Genomic DNA, 14,558 nt, shown 5'->3' on the forward strand with positions numbered 1-14,558 from the left:
AATGGATGCATGGATGGATGGACGGATAGATGGATGGGTGGATGGATGGGTGGATGCGTGGGTGGGTGGGAGGGTGGATGGATGGGTGGGTGGGAGGGTGGATGGATGGGTGGATGGACGGGTGGACAGGTGGATGGGTGGACTGGTGGGTAGGTGGATGGATGGGTGGATGGGTGAATGGATGGGTAGACGGATGAATGGATGGATGGGTGGATGGGTGGGTGGATGGATAGATGGATGGGTGGATGAATGGATGGATGGATGGATGGATGGATGGATGGATGGATGGATGGGTGGATGGATGGATGAATGGGTGGATGGGTGGATGGATGGACGGATGGATAGATGGATAGGTGGATGGATGGGTAGATGAATGAATGAATGGATGGGTGGATGGGTGGGTGGACGGATGGATGGATGGATGGGTGGACGGGTGGATGGGTAGATGGGTAGACGGGTAGATGGATGGATGGATGGATGGATGGATGGATGGATGGGTGGATGGATGGATGCATGGATGGGTAGATGGATGAATGGATAGATGGGTGGATGGGTGGGTGGATGGATGGACGGATGGATGGATGGATAGATGGATGAGTGAATGGGTAGATGGGTGGGTGGATGGATGGGTGGATGGGGTGGATAGATGGGTTGGTGGGTGGGTGGGTAGATGGATAGATGGATTGGTGAGTGGATGGATAGATGGGTGGATGGATGGATGGATGGATGGCTGGATGGATGGATGGATGGATGGATGGTTGGGTGCATGGGTGGATGGATGGGTGGATGGGTGGATGGATGGGTAGATTGGTGGATGGGCAGATGGGTAAAACTCATGCCTCATGAAGAGTCAGAGGTTAGCATGTTTAAATTGTCAGGTTTATTATGCATCCATGTATCAATACATCCATGTAACAAACTGCACTTATACCCCGGAAATTTATTTAACCAGGAGCGCTAGTGTGTGCCCGTAATCCCAGCTACTCCGGAGGCTGAGGTGGGATAATCACTTGAAGCCGGGAGGCAGAGGTTACAGTGAGTCGAGATCACGCCATTGCACTCCAGCCTGGGAGACAGAGTGAGGCTCCATCTCAAAAAATAAAAATTACACCAAAAAAATGAGTTAAATTGAGGGCAGAGGTGTATAATGGTTTGGAATGAAAGTAAACCTTAGCTTTAGTAAGCTTTGTTGAAGATGATAAGAACTAACCAGGTGTAACAGAATTAGACCAAAAAAATGTATTCAATATTTTGGATTTTGTCAGCTGGTCTTGGCGGCTCACACCTGTAATCCCAGAACTTTGGGAGGCCAAGATGGAAGGATTGTTTGAGCCCAGGAGTTTGAAATCAGCCTCGGCAACATGGTGAAATCTTATCTCTACGAAAAATAAAAAGTAGCCAGGTGCGGTGACATGCACCTGTGGTCCCAACTACTCAGAAGGCTGAGGTGGGAGGATGGCTTGAGCCTAGGAGGTCAAGACTACAGTGAGCCGTAATGTTGCCCCTGCACTCCAGCCTGGACAACAGACAGAGACAGAGACCTTGTCTCAAAAAAATACTTTTGTTAATTTTTTAATTTTGTGAATTAAAAATTGTGGAAATTGGCCGGGCGCGGTGGCTCACGCCTATAATCCCAGCACTTTGGGAGGCCGAGGCGGGTGGATCACGAGGTCAAGAGATCAAGACCATCCTGCTCAACATGGTGAAACCTCGTCTGTACTAAAAATACAAAAAATTAGCTGGGCACGGTGGCGTGTGCCTGTAATCCCAGCTACTCAGGAGGCTGAGGCAGGAGAATTGCCTGAACCCAGGAGGCGGAGGTTGCGGTGAGCCGAGATTGCACCATTGCACTCCAGCCTGGGTAACAAGAGTGAAACTCCGTCTCAAAAAAAAAAAAAAAATTATGGAAATTTGGAGGAAAAAAACCCTCTGAGATGCCACGAGTTTGGGGAAAATTCTAATATGCTTCCAGATGTGATTATTTTTCCCCTTTGCAAAGTTGGTGTGAGGGGTTATATCCACATCATCATCAGCTCCTCCCCACCTCCAAATTGGGGTAGAAGAGCCTGGGCAAGGCGAGGTGGCTCACACCTGTAGTCCCAGCCCTTTGGGATGCTGAGGAGGGTGGATCACTGGGCTTGAGGCCAGAAGTTCGAGACCAGCCTGGCCAACATGATGAAACCCTGTCTCTACTAAAAATGCAAAAATCAGCTGGGCATGCTGATGCATGCTTATGGTCCCAGGTACTGGAGAGGCTGAGGCAGGAGAATGGCTTGAACCCAGAAGATGGAAGTTGCAGTGAGCTGAGATCGTGACACAGCACTCCAGCCTGGGCAACAGAGCAAGTCTGTCTCAAAAAAAAAAAAAAATTGGGGTAGAAGGGACATCTTCCCCTCTGTGGAAAAGGAGGAGGAGGAGGTCAGGAGGATGTTTTGAGTGCAAAAAGGGGAAGGGAGGAGGTGAGCCATGCCAGATAGGGTGGAGGTTACAGGTAGGGAGTGGGGGTCCCAGGTACCTCACCTTTCGGTCCAAGTTGAGGGGCTTCCCCACAAGTGGCAGAGTGATGAGCTTCTTGGTACCCTGGCTCCAGGTCCCTGAGAAGAAATCGGCCAGGACTCCGTGCCTCTCGGCTTTCTCGGACCCCGACAGATAGCGCTCATGAACCACCTGGACCAGCTGTCTACAGAGAGAGTACACAGGTTGATGGACCTGGAGACCCATCGAGCTCAAAGGTGGCTGCCTACCTTCCTGGAGGCAGTTCCCAAATGCCAAGGCATCCTAAACCAATCTGTGGACCACCTGTGCTATTTGATAAGGAACATTTTTCTCTAAATTGGTCCATGTTTTCTTTTTCCTTACGTAAATTTACCTTCAAAGAGGAACCTTTGGGCTCCTCCAAAATTTTAACATAAAATAACTTATCACATGACTCTGCTGGGTATATATCCACTCCTGGGTATATACCCAGAAGAATCAAAAATACAGGTGTTCAGGCTGGGCGCAGTGGCTCACACCTGTAATCCCAGTACTTTGGGAAGCTGAGACAGGCAGAGCACCTGAGATCAGGAGTTCAAGACCAGCCTGGCCAACATGGTGAAACCCTGTCTCTACCAAAAAAACAAAAACAAAAATTAGCCGGGCATGGTGGTGGGCACCTGTAATCCCAGCTACTCAGGAGGTTGAAGCAAGAGAATCCCTCCTCTCAGGTGGAGGTTGCAGTGATCCCAGATCGTGACACTGCACTCCAGCCTGGGTGACAGAGACAGACTCCAAAAAAAAGAAAAGGAAAGAAGAGAAAGAGAGATAGCAAGAGCAAGAGCGAGCGAGCGAGCGAGCGAGAGAGAGAGAGAGAGAGAGAGAAGGAAAGAAAGAGAAAGAAAGAAGGAAAGAAAGAGGGAAGGAGGAGAGAGAGAAAGACGAAAGAAGGAAAGAAGGAAAGAAAGAAAGAAAGGGAGGGAGGGAGAAAAGAAAGAGAAAGCAGGCAAGAAAGAAAGGGGGAGAGGGAGGAAGGAAGGAAGGAAAGGAAGGAAGGTGTTCAAACAAAAACTTACACAAGCATGTTCACAACAGCAAAAACATGGAAGCAATGCAAGAGTCCATCCATAGATGAAGATAAACAAAACGTGGTCCATCCATACAATGAAATATTATGTAGCCATGAAAAGGAATGAAGCACTGATCCCTGCTACAATGTGGATGAACCTCAAAAACATGATGCTGAGTGAGAGAAACCAGACACGAAAGGCCACATGGTGTGTAATTTCATTGATCTGAAATGTCCAGAACAGCAAAATCCCTAGAGACAGGAAGCAGATGAGTGGCTGCCAGGGGCTGGGGGAGGGGAGTGGGGAGTGACTGCTGATGGGGACAGGCTCTCCTTTTGGGGGGATGAAAATATTCTAGAACTAGGCAGACGTGGGGGTACAACATTGTGAGTGTACTAAAGTACCACTTAATTGTCCACTTTAAAATGATGAATTCTGGCTGGGTGCAGTGGCTCACACCTGTAACCACAGCACTTTTGGAGGCCAAGGGAGGCAGATCACCTGAGATCAGGAGTTCAAGACCAGTCTGGCCAATATGGTGAAACCCCATCTCTACTAAAAATACAAAAATTAGCCAGGCATGGTGGTTCATGCCTGTAATCCCAGCTACTCAGGAGGCTGAGGCAGGAGAATCACTTGAACCCAGGAGATGGAGGGTGTAGTGAGCTGAGATTGTGCCACTGCACTGCAGCCTGAGTGACAGAGCAAGATTTAATCTCAAAAATAATAAAATGTGGTGAATCGGCCAGGAATGGTGGCTCATACCTGTAATCCCAGCACTCTGGGAGACCAAAGTGGGTATGTCTCTTGAGCCCAGGATTTCGAGACCCACCTGGGCAATGCGGTGAGACCCCATCTCTAAAAAAAAATTTTAAATTAGCCAGGCATAGTGGTACATGCCTGTAGTCCCAACTACTCTGGAGGTGGAGGTGGGAGGGTCACCTGAGCCCAGGAGTTTGAGGCTGCTGTGAGCCGTGATGACACCACTGTACTCCAGCCTGGGTAAGACCCTGCCTCAAAAAAAAAAATCAATCAATCAAAATAAAATAAAATAATGTGGTGAATTTTATGTTATGTGAACTTCACCTATTTTGGTTTAGTTTAGTTTGAAACAAGATCTCACTCTGTGACCTAAGCTGGAGTGCAGCAATGCAGTCAAAGTTCACTGTAGCCTCAAACTCCTGGGGCTCAAGTGATCCTCCTGCCTCAGCCTCCCAAGTAGCTGGGATCACAAGTGTGTACCATCACACCTACCTAATTTTCTTACATTTTTTGTAGAGATGGGGCCTCACTATGTTGCCCAGGCTAACCTCCAACTCCTGGCCTCCAGCAATCCTCCCGCCCTGGCCCCCCAAAGTGCTGGGATTACAGGCGTGAGCCACTGCATCCAGCCTCAACTCAATTTTAAAAAAGAGTGAATTGTGCCAGTGTTCGAACTGGACTTGATTCCCTGGGAATGTGGAGTGAAGGATCCGGTTCTGAGAAGAACCCCCCCCCACCCCCCCGCCAGCGAGTTCTCATTCTGGAGGTCCTACCCAGGCAGTGTTGCTGCCACTTCTGCCTGGACCTACCTGTGGGCAATGGCCAGGAGGGTGGAGCCATCCGCAGGCCGCCGGGCCAAGCAGTATCCCAGATCCCGACGAAGCCGCACCCACAGCAGGGGTGGAAATCGCAGCAGCTCCTTGCTGGGCGGGGTCCAGTCCCGGTACACAGCCTGCAGGACCTCGTCGTCCAAGGACAAGACATCCTTCAGCTCTGCCTCCGAGAGACCGTGCCTGGGAGGAAGGGTGGGGCTTTGAAGCGCATCGCCTGTCTTCTGCGTCTGGAGGATGCAGAAGCCAAGAGAGGGAGGGATACAGCCACCTGCGCGATGTGCAGCGCAGCACCTGGGATCAGCATTTGGACAGCGCCCACAAGGGCCCAAGCCGGGTCAGGGCAGTACCCACCAAGGAAGACCTTTTCCGATCTTTTCCTCCACATGCACACCTACAGAGCCATGAAACGCCTGCTCCTCAACCTCAGAGGGGTCTGAGACAAACAGCATAGCGAGGGAAGGACGAGGTAACTCAAGGAAAATGATGCAGAAACCAACTGCACCCACGCCACCCTACCCTGGCCCACCAACGTGTGTCTTTAATTAGGGTAAGTGGGCTGGGCTTGGTGGCTCATGCCTGTAATCCCTGCACTTTGGGAGGCTGAGGCAGGAGGATGGCTTGAGGCCAGAGTTCAAGACCAGCCTAGGCAACACAGGGAGACCCCATCTCTACAAAAAAAATTTAAAAATTAGCTGGGCCATGGGGGCAGACACCTGTAGTCCCTGCTACTCGGGAGGCTGAGGTGGGAGGATCGCTTGAGCCCAGGAGGTTGAGGCTGCAGTGAGCTGTGATTGCACCACTGCACTCCAGCCTGGGCAAAAGAGTGAGACACTGTCTCTAAAATAAATACATAAATAAACAAATGAATAAAAAATAAGGTTAAGCTAGTTAAAAATTAATACAATTTAAGATTCAGTTTCTGGGTTGCATGAACCGCCTTTCAAGTGTTCCATGGTTTTCATGGCTTGTAGTTACGATGGGATACCCAACGCTGTACTCTTTGAAAACATTCCTTTCATTTTTTTGTTGTTGTGGTTGTTGCAGTGGCACCATCTTGGCTCACTGCAACCTCTGCCTCCTGGGTTCAGCCTCCCGAATAGCTGGGAATACAGGTGTGCACCACCATGCCTGACTAATTTTTGTATTTTTTGTAGAGATGGGGTCTCCCTGTGTTGGCCAGGCTGCTGTCCAATTCCTGACCTCAGGTGATCTACCTGCCTCAGCCTCTCAAAGTGTTAGGATTACAGGCATGAGCCACTACACCTGGCCTGCAAATGGCTCTATAATATGGTATCAGAGAGAGCCCAGAAGATGTGCCCGTGGTCATAGGAGAACCACGAAGACACCTTCATCCCCGAAGACACCTTCTAAGCAATGCGAACCCCAGGGCAGGAACCTCACTTGGCACCCCCACAGGACCTGCCTAGCCTGAATTGCAAAACAGGGCTGTGCATGGTCACCCAGGCTTGCATTTGATCCTGGATAAGAGACCTTGGCAAGTAATGTACCTCCTCTTTGCCTCAGTTTCCTCATCTGCCAAAAGCAAAACTGTTGAGGGCTAAGAAGATAATGCACTAGTTTCCCTTCTCTGAGCTCTTACTCCGATGAGCATGACCTCATTGAGGCTTCCAGCAGCCTTGGGGGATGGATGCTCCTCCCAATCAGCCCCTCTGTGCAGGGGAGGAAGTGAGGCTCCCAGAGAGCACAGGGCATGCCTGAGTGCAGTGTTTCTTGCGCTCACACTGTTGATGTTTGGGGTCAGATCATTTTTTTAGGGTGGGGACAGTCATGTGTGTTACAGGGCAGCAGTCCCCAATCTTTCTGGAACCAGGGATCAGTTGCTTGGAAGACAATTTTTTTTCCCCATGGATTGGGGTGGGGGTGATGGTTTGGGATGATCAAATGCATCACATTTATTGTATATTTTACTTTTTATTATTACATTGTAATATGTAACAAAATAATTATACAACTCCCCATCATGTAGAATTAGTGGGAGCCTTGAGCTTGTTTTCCTGCAACTAAATGGTCCCATCTGGAGGTGATGGGAGACAGTGACAAGTCCTCAGGCATCAGATTCTCATAAGTTCTGAGCAACCTAGATTACTCATATGCACAGTTCCCAATAGGATGTGAGCTCCTATGAGAATCGAATGACACTGCTGACCTGACAGCAGGTGGAGCTCAGGCGGTAAAGGGAGCGATGAGGAGTGGCTACAGATACAGATGAAGATGCACCTGCTTGCCTGCTGCTCACCTCCTGCTATGCCGCCTGACTCCTAACAGGCCATGGACTGGCACCGGTACTGGGGGTTGGGTTGGGGATCCCCGTTGTAGGATGTGTAGCACCCTCCACCCAAGTCCTCACCCACTAGATGCTGGTAGCATAATAGATAGACAGACAGATGTACAGATAGGCATGTAGATTATAGATAGACAGACAGGATGGAAGGATAGATGGAATTTAGAGAGAATGGATGGAAGATCAATATGATGGATAGATGGATGAAAGATAGAGATGGTGGATGGATGGTTGGATGGAAGGTTCAGAGGATGGATGGATGGATACAAGATAGATTAGAGAGAGATAGATATAAATAAGAGCTAGAACAATAGACATGGAGATAAATATAAAGATAAATAATTATAAATAAATAGATACAGATGGGCAGATAGGTATATAGTTGACCCCTGAATAACACAGGTTTGAACTGCATGAATCCACTTATATGTGAATTTTCTTTCACCTGTGCTGTCTCTGAGACAGCAAGACCAAGCCTCCTCCTCCTTCTCCTCTTCCTCCTCCTCCTCTGCCTACTCAACATGAAGATGAAAAGGATTAAGGCCTTTGTGATGATCCACTTCCACTTCATGAATAGTAAATGTGCTTTTCTTCCTTATTTTTTCTTTTTTTGAGACAGAGTCTCGCTCTGTTGCCCAGGTTCGAGTGCAATGGCGTGATCTCAGCTCACTGCAACCTCTGCCTCTTGGGTTCAAGCAATTCTTGTATTCAGCCTCGAAATAGCGGGAATTACAATAATGGGCCACTGTGCTCCAGCCCCCCTTATGATTTTCCTACTATCATTTTCTTTTCTCTATCTTGCTTTATTGTAGGAATACAGTCTGTAATACATAAAACATGAAATACATGTTCATCAGCTATTTGTGTTACTGGTAAGGCTTCTGGTCATCAGTAGGCTATTAGTAGTTAAGTTTTGGGGGAGTCAAAAGTTATGTATCAATTTTGAGCTGTGTTGGGAGATATTTGGTTCCCCTAACCTCCAGGTTATTCAAGAGCCAACTGCATATACAGAGACAGATTACAGGTCAGGCATGGTGGCTCATGTCTATAATATCATCACTTTTGGAGGCCCTGGGAGGACTGCTTGAGCCCAGGAGTTTGAGACCAGCCTGGGCAACATAGTGAAACACTGTCTCTACTAAATAAATAAATAAATAAATAAATAAATAAATAAATAAATAAATAAATAAATAAGGCGGGGTGCAGTGGCTTATTTCCATTATCCTAGCACTTTGGGAGGCCAAGGTGGGTAGATTACTTGAGGCCAGGAATTTGAGACCAGCCTGGCCAACATGGCAAAACTCTGTCTCTACTAAAAATACAAAAATTAGCCAGGCATACGGGGCACACCTATAATCCCACCTACTTGGGAAGTTCCGACATGAGAATCACTTGAACCCAGGAGGCTCCAGCCTAGGCAACAGAGTGAGACTCTGTCTCAAAGAAAAAAAAAGAAGAGTAAATATATAACTGAGTGTGGTGGTGTGCACCTGTGGTCTCAGCTATTCAGAGGGGGCAGAGATAAGAGGATCGCTTGAGCCCAAGAAGCCAAGACTGCAGTGAGCTGTGATTAAGTCACTGAACTCCAGCGTGGGTAACAGAGTGAGACTCTGTCTCGAAAAAAAAAAATGAGAGAGAGAAAGAGTGCTCGAGAGATAGTAAAGATAGACGGGATCAGAAAATAAAATAAAATAAAAAGATAGACAGGATCAAAATAGATGAGCAATAGAGAGATAGATACAGAGACTGATTATAAATGAATAGATGGATAGAGAGAGAGATGATAGACAAATAGATAATTTAAATAGTGGATAGATTAAAATGGTGTATTTGTAGATGTGGGATAAATATAGAGTTAGACAGGTAGAGATAGATGTTAGAGAGATAGATTACTAGAGGTAACAGCTAGACAGAGATATAGATGATACATATTTATTGATGGGACATAGAGAAATATATAGAGATAGACAATATAGACAGATATGGTGAATGGGTGAATAGATGAATGAAGATAGAGATGATGAATGCAAGGAAGATAGAGATGATGGGTGGATGGATGGATGAAAAATAGAGATGATGGATGGATGGAAGATAGGGATGATGTGTGGATGAATGGATGGATGGAAGACAGATATGATGGGTAGATGAATGGATGGATGGATGGATGGAAGATAGAGATGATGTGTGGATGGATGGATGGATGGAAGACAGATATGATGGGTGGATGGATGGATGGATGAATGGAAGATAAGAGATGATGGGTGAATGGATGGATAGATAGATAAATGGAAGATAGAGATGATGGGTGGATGGATAGATGATGGAAGATAGGGATGATGGATGGATGGAAGACAGATATGGTGAGTGGATGGATGGATGGATGGATGGATAGAAGATAGAGATGATGGGTGAATGAATGGATGATAGAAGATAGAAATGATGGGTGGATGGATAGATGGATAGATGGATGTATGAAAGACAGAGATGATGGGTAGATGGATAGATGTAAGACAGAGTTGATGGGTGGGTGGATGGATGGATGGATGGATGGAAGATAGAGATGATGGGTAGATGAATGGATGGATTGATGGATGGATGGATGGATGGACGATAGAGATGATGGATGGATCAATGATTGGATGGATGGACGGAAGACAGAGATGATGGGTAGAAGAAAGAATAGAGTGGATGGATAGACAGATGGATGACAGAGATGATGGATGGAAGGAAGATCGAGATAATGGGTGGATGGATGGATGGATGGATGGAAGATAGAGATGATAGGTGGATGGATGGATGGATAGATGGATGGAAGGAAGATAGAGATGACGGGTGGCTAGATGGATGGACAGAAGATAGAGATGATGGGTGGATGGATGGATGATGGAAGATAGAGATGATGGGTGGATAGATGGATGGATAGATGGATGGAAGGTAGAGTTGATGGGTGGATAGATGGATGGAAGATAGAGATGATGGGTGGGTGGATGGATGGATGGATGGATGGATGGAAGATAGAGTTGATGGATGGATAGATGGATGGAAGATAGAGTAGATGGATGGAAGATACAGATGATGGGTGGATGGATGGATGGATGGATGGATAGATGGATGGAAGGAATATAGAGATGATGGGTGGATGGATGGAAGATAGAGTTGATGGGTAGATGAATGGATGGGTGGAAGATAGAGATGATGGGTTGATGGATAAATGGATGGAAGATAGAGATGATGGGTGGATGTATTGATGCTGGAAGATAGAGATGATGGGTGAATGGATGGATGGATGGATGGATGGATGGAAAATAGAGATGATGGGTGAATGGATGGATGACTGAAGATAGAGATGATGGGTGGATGGATGGATGGATGGATAGATGGATGGAAGATAGAGATGATGGGTGAATGGATGGATGGATAGATGGATGGATGGATGGATGGATGGATGGATGGATGGAAGATAGAGATGATGGGTGAATGGATGGATGACTGAAGATAGAGATGATGGATGGATGGATGGATGGATGAATGGATGGGTGGAAGATAGAGATGATGGGTGGATGGATGGATGGATAGATGGACTGAAGATTGAGATGATGGGTGGATGGATGGATAGATGAATGGAAGATAGAGATGACACATGAATGGATAGATGGATTGAAGACAGAGATGATGGGTGGAAGAAAGAATAGAATAGATGGATAGATGGATGATAGAGATGATGGATGGAAGGAAGATAAAGATAATGGGTGGATGGGTGGATGGATGAATAGAAGACACAGATGATGAGTAAAGGGAAGATAGAGATGATAGATGGAAGGGTAGATGGAATTTAGAGAGAATGAATGGAAGGATGGAAGATCAAGATGATGGATAGATGGAAGGAAGATAGAGACGATGGATGGATGAAAGGTTGAGATGATGAATTGATGGATGGATGGATGGATGATGATAGAGATTGTGGAAGGAGAGAGGGAGGGATTGATGGATGGATGAATGGATAGGGTCTCTCATGCTAAGGCAAGGTTTCTTACCCTCTGCAATATCAACATCTGGGGCTGGATCATTCTCTAAAGTAGAACCATCCTTTGCACTGCAGGAGGTTAAACAGCATCTCTGGACTCCATTCAGTAGAGACACCAGGAGCACCACCCTGCTCAGTCATAACAACCCAAAATGCCTCCAGACACTGTCTAGTGTCCCCTGGGTAGGGGGTAGAACTATCCTGAAGTGACAACCTCTGGACTAGAAGGATCTCAGGTCTGCTCCAAGAGAGAAGCTGTCACCATCCCGCCACATGGATCTGATGTGTAAGCATGACATATTTTCATGGAACTGGAGCAACCAGAATCCTCCATCTCATCATCATCCTTCATAACCACCTCTGGCGCCAGCCCTGTGAGACACCTGGCTTTACTGATTGGACCAGACAGAGCACCAAGGAGGCCAACTGATTCTGTCTCCCTGGACTTTGGAATTGGGACCCAAAGAACAAGTCGGTAAGATGGCACCTGGTCCCAGAAATAGGAGCTCTTGATGCCAACTGTGACTCAGGGCAAGCTACTGAAGGAAGAGTCTACAAGGAGAGTTGATGTGCAGAAAGGACCCCAAAGGGAGAAGGAATGTATTATTATTTTATTATTTGAGACAGAGTCTTGCTCTATCACCCAGGCTGGAGTGTAGGGGTGTCATCTTGGCTCACTGCAACTTCCACTTCCAGTGTTCAAGCAATTCTCCTGCCTTAGCTTCCCTAGTAGCTGGGATTACAGGTGCACACTACCATGCCTGGCTAATTTATTGTATTTTTAGTAGAGACAGAGTTTCATCATGTTGGTCAGACTGGTCTCGAACTTCTGACCTCAAATGATCCGGCCACCTCAGTCTCCCAAAGTGCTGAGGTGACAGGTGTGAGCCACCTCACTTGGTCCCATTGTTTGTTTTTTTTTAGACAGGGTCTCACTCCATCTCCCAGGCTGGAGTGCAGTGGTGCAATCACAGCTCATTGCAGCCTCGAACTCCTGAGCTCAAACAACCCTCCAGCCTCAGCCTCCTGAGTATCTGAGACTGCACACACCCACAACCTGATAATGAAATTTTTTTTTAATTTTTGTAGACATGGGGTCTACAAAAATAAATTTGTAGGAGAAACTACCCTGATTTTTATGACAGTTTTCATGACAACTCACTTCCCCCAAGCTGACTTCAACAGAATGGCCTGATGGGCCACCCCTCTATTCTGGAACATGTCCCAGTCGTTATTTGCACTTTTTTTTGGAGACACGGTCTTGCTCTGTTGCCCAGGCTGGAGTGCAGTGGCACGATCACAGCTCACTGCAGCCATGACCTCCTGGCTCAATGAATCCTCCTGCCTCAGACGAGTAGCTGGGACTACAGGTGCGCGCCACCACGCCCAGCTAATATTTATATTTTTCATCGAGGCAGGAGGTTGCACTTTGTTGCTCAGGCTGGTCTTGAACTCGTGGGCTCAAGTAATTCTCCCACCTCAGGCTCCCAAAGTGCTGGGATTATGGGTGTGAGCCACAACAGCGGCCGTATTTGTACTCTTACAGAGTTTAGGCCAGTCGGGAAATCTGGGAGTCAGCCATAAGATGACCCTGAATTTCCCTAACTCCCCATGGGAATAAAGCCCCACTCTCCCCACTCCCCTCTCCCCTCTCCTCTGTCTCCCAGTCTGTAGCGCAGTGTTGTAATCACGGCTCACTGTAGCCTTCAACTCCTGTGTTCAAGTGATCCTCCTGTCTCAGCCTCCTGAGTAGCTGCGTCTACAGGCATGCACCACCATGCTCAGCTAACTTAAAAAACTTTGTTGTACAGACAGGGGTCTCACTATATTGCCTAGGCTGGTCTCAAACTCCTGGATTCAAGTGATCCTCCCAAAACACTGGGATTACAGGCGTGAGCCACTGCACCCAGCCTACTCTCTTATTTCTTACACTAGCATGAATGTGTTTCTATTTCTGGCAAAGAAACAAGCAGAAAGACCTCCTCGATGTGGTAACCAACACCCTCCAGATTAATTTGTGGTAATTAACAAAGGTCTGAAAGGGCACAGGCTGAAAAAGAAAAAAAAACATCCCCCTAAAACTGAGAAGAGGCAAAACTGTGTTGTCGGCATTTTGGATGGTGGTTTTGTGTTTGCTGTTGGCCGGTTGCAGTAAAGGCGAAGGTTTGTTCCTTGGTGTCTCTGCCAATTGGCAGAGGACAGACTCCGGGGAGGGAGTTTCGCTGTTTGAGTGCTTCTGATTAACCCCTTCCTCTCTGCAACGTGTTATTTTTGCTTTTGTTTTTCTCCTTCCTTCCTTTTCTTCTTCCCTTCTTCTTTCCTTCCTTTCCTTTTCTGTTTCTTGTTTCTTTCCTTTCCTTTCCTTCCTTCTTTTCTTCCCCCCTTCTTCTTCCTTCCTCTCCTCTCTCTCCCTCTCTCTGATGGAGTCTCACTCTGTCACCAGGCTGGAGCACAGTGGCACAATCTCGGCTCACTGCAATCTCCACCTCCAGGGTTCAAGTGATTCTCCTGCCTCAGCCTCCTGAGCAGCTGGGATTTGTAATCCACCACCATCCCGGCTAATTTTTGTATTTTTAGCCGAGACAAGGTTTCGTCATGTTGGCCAGGCTGGTCTCAAATGCCTGACTTCAAGTGCTCCACCTACCTTGGTCTCCCAAAGTGCTGTGATTACAGGCGTGAGCCACCACACCAGGCCTCTCTGTCTCCCTCCCTCCCTCCCTCCCTTCTTCCCCTCTTCCCTTCCACCCTTCCTTTCTCTCTCCCCCTCTCCTTCCTCCTTCCTTCCTTCCCTCTCTCTCTCTTCTTGCTATATCAAAAAAACAATCTCTGCATGTTACTTTGGACCCCTCATCTACATCTAGCATCTCTGAGCAATGGTCCCAAGCTACCATGACCCAGGTTGATTGCAATTTATAACCCTGAGACTTCACTGGCTTAAGCAACCACGTAGGCAGCCTTTTCTTTCTTTTGCATGTATGTGTTTATTTTCCCAGTTTTGTTGAGGTATAGTTGACCAACAAAAAATGTATTTATCTGGGCACAGTGGTGCATGCCTGTAGTCCCAGCTACTCTACTTGGCAGGCTGAGGTGGG

At 47.2% G+C, this 14,558-nt stretch overlaps 1 protein-coding gene across 8 annotated transcripts in view; it reads right to left on the reverse strand.

Annotated features, from left to right (window-relative positions):
- The window catches only part of NWD1 (NACHT and WD repeat domain containing 1), a 98,279-nt gene that overhangs the window by 54,492 nt on the left and 29,229 nt on the right, over positions 1 to 14,558 (reverse strand). For all 8 annotated transcript variants that reach the window (XM_074384435.1, XM_010330131.3, XM_074384436.1 and 5 more), the window contains 2 exons: positions 5,117 to 5,320; positions 2,521 to 2,680 (listed from right to left, as the gene is read on the reverse strand). In XM_074384435.1, coding sequence (XP_074240536.1) covers positions 2,521 to 2,680; positions 5,117 to 5,320 — 364 coding nt within the window. The remainder of the gene's footprint in view (positions 1 to 2,520; positions 2,681 to 5,116; positions 5,321 to 14,558) is intronic.

The sequence above is a fragment of the Saimiri boliviensis genome, chromosome 14, assembly GCF_048565385.1.
Source record: "Saimiri boliviensis isolate mSaiBol1 chromosome 14, mSaiBol1.pri, whole genome shotgun sequence".
NCBI classification, from domain to species: domain Eukaryota; kingdom Metazoa; phylum Chordata; class Mammalia; order Primates; family Cebidae; genus Saimiri; species Saimiri boliviensis.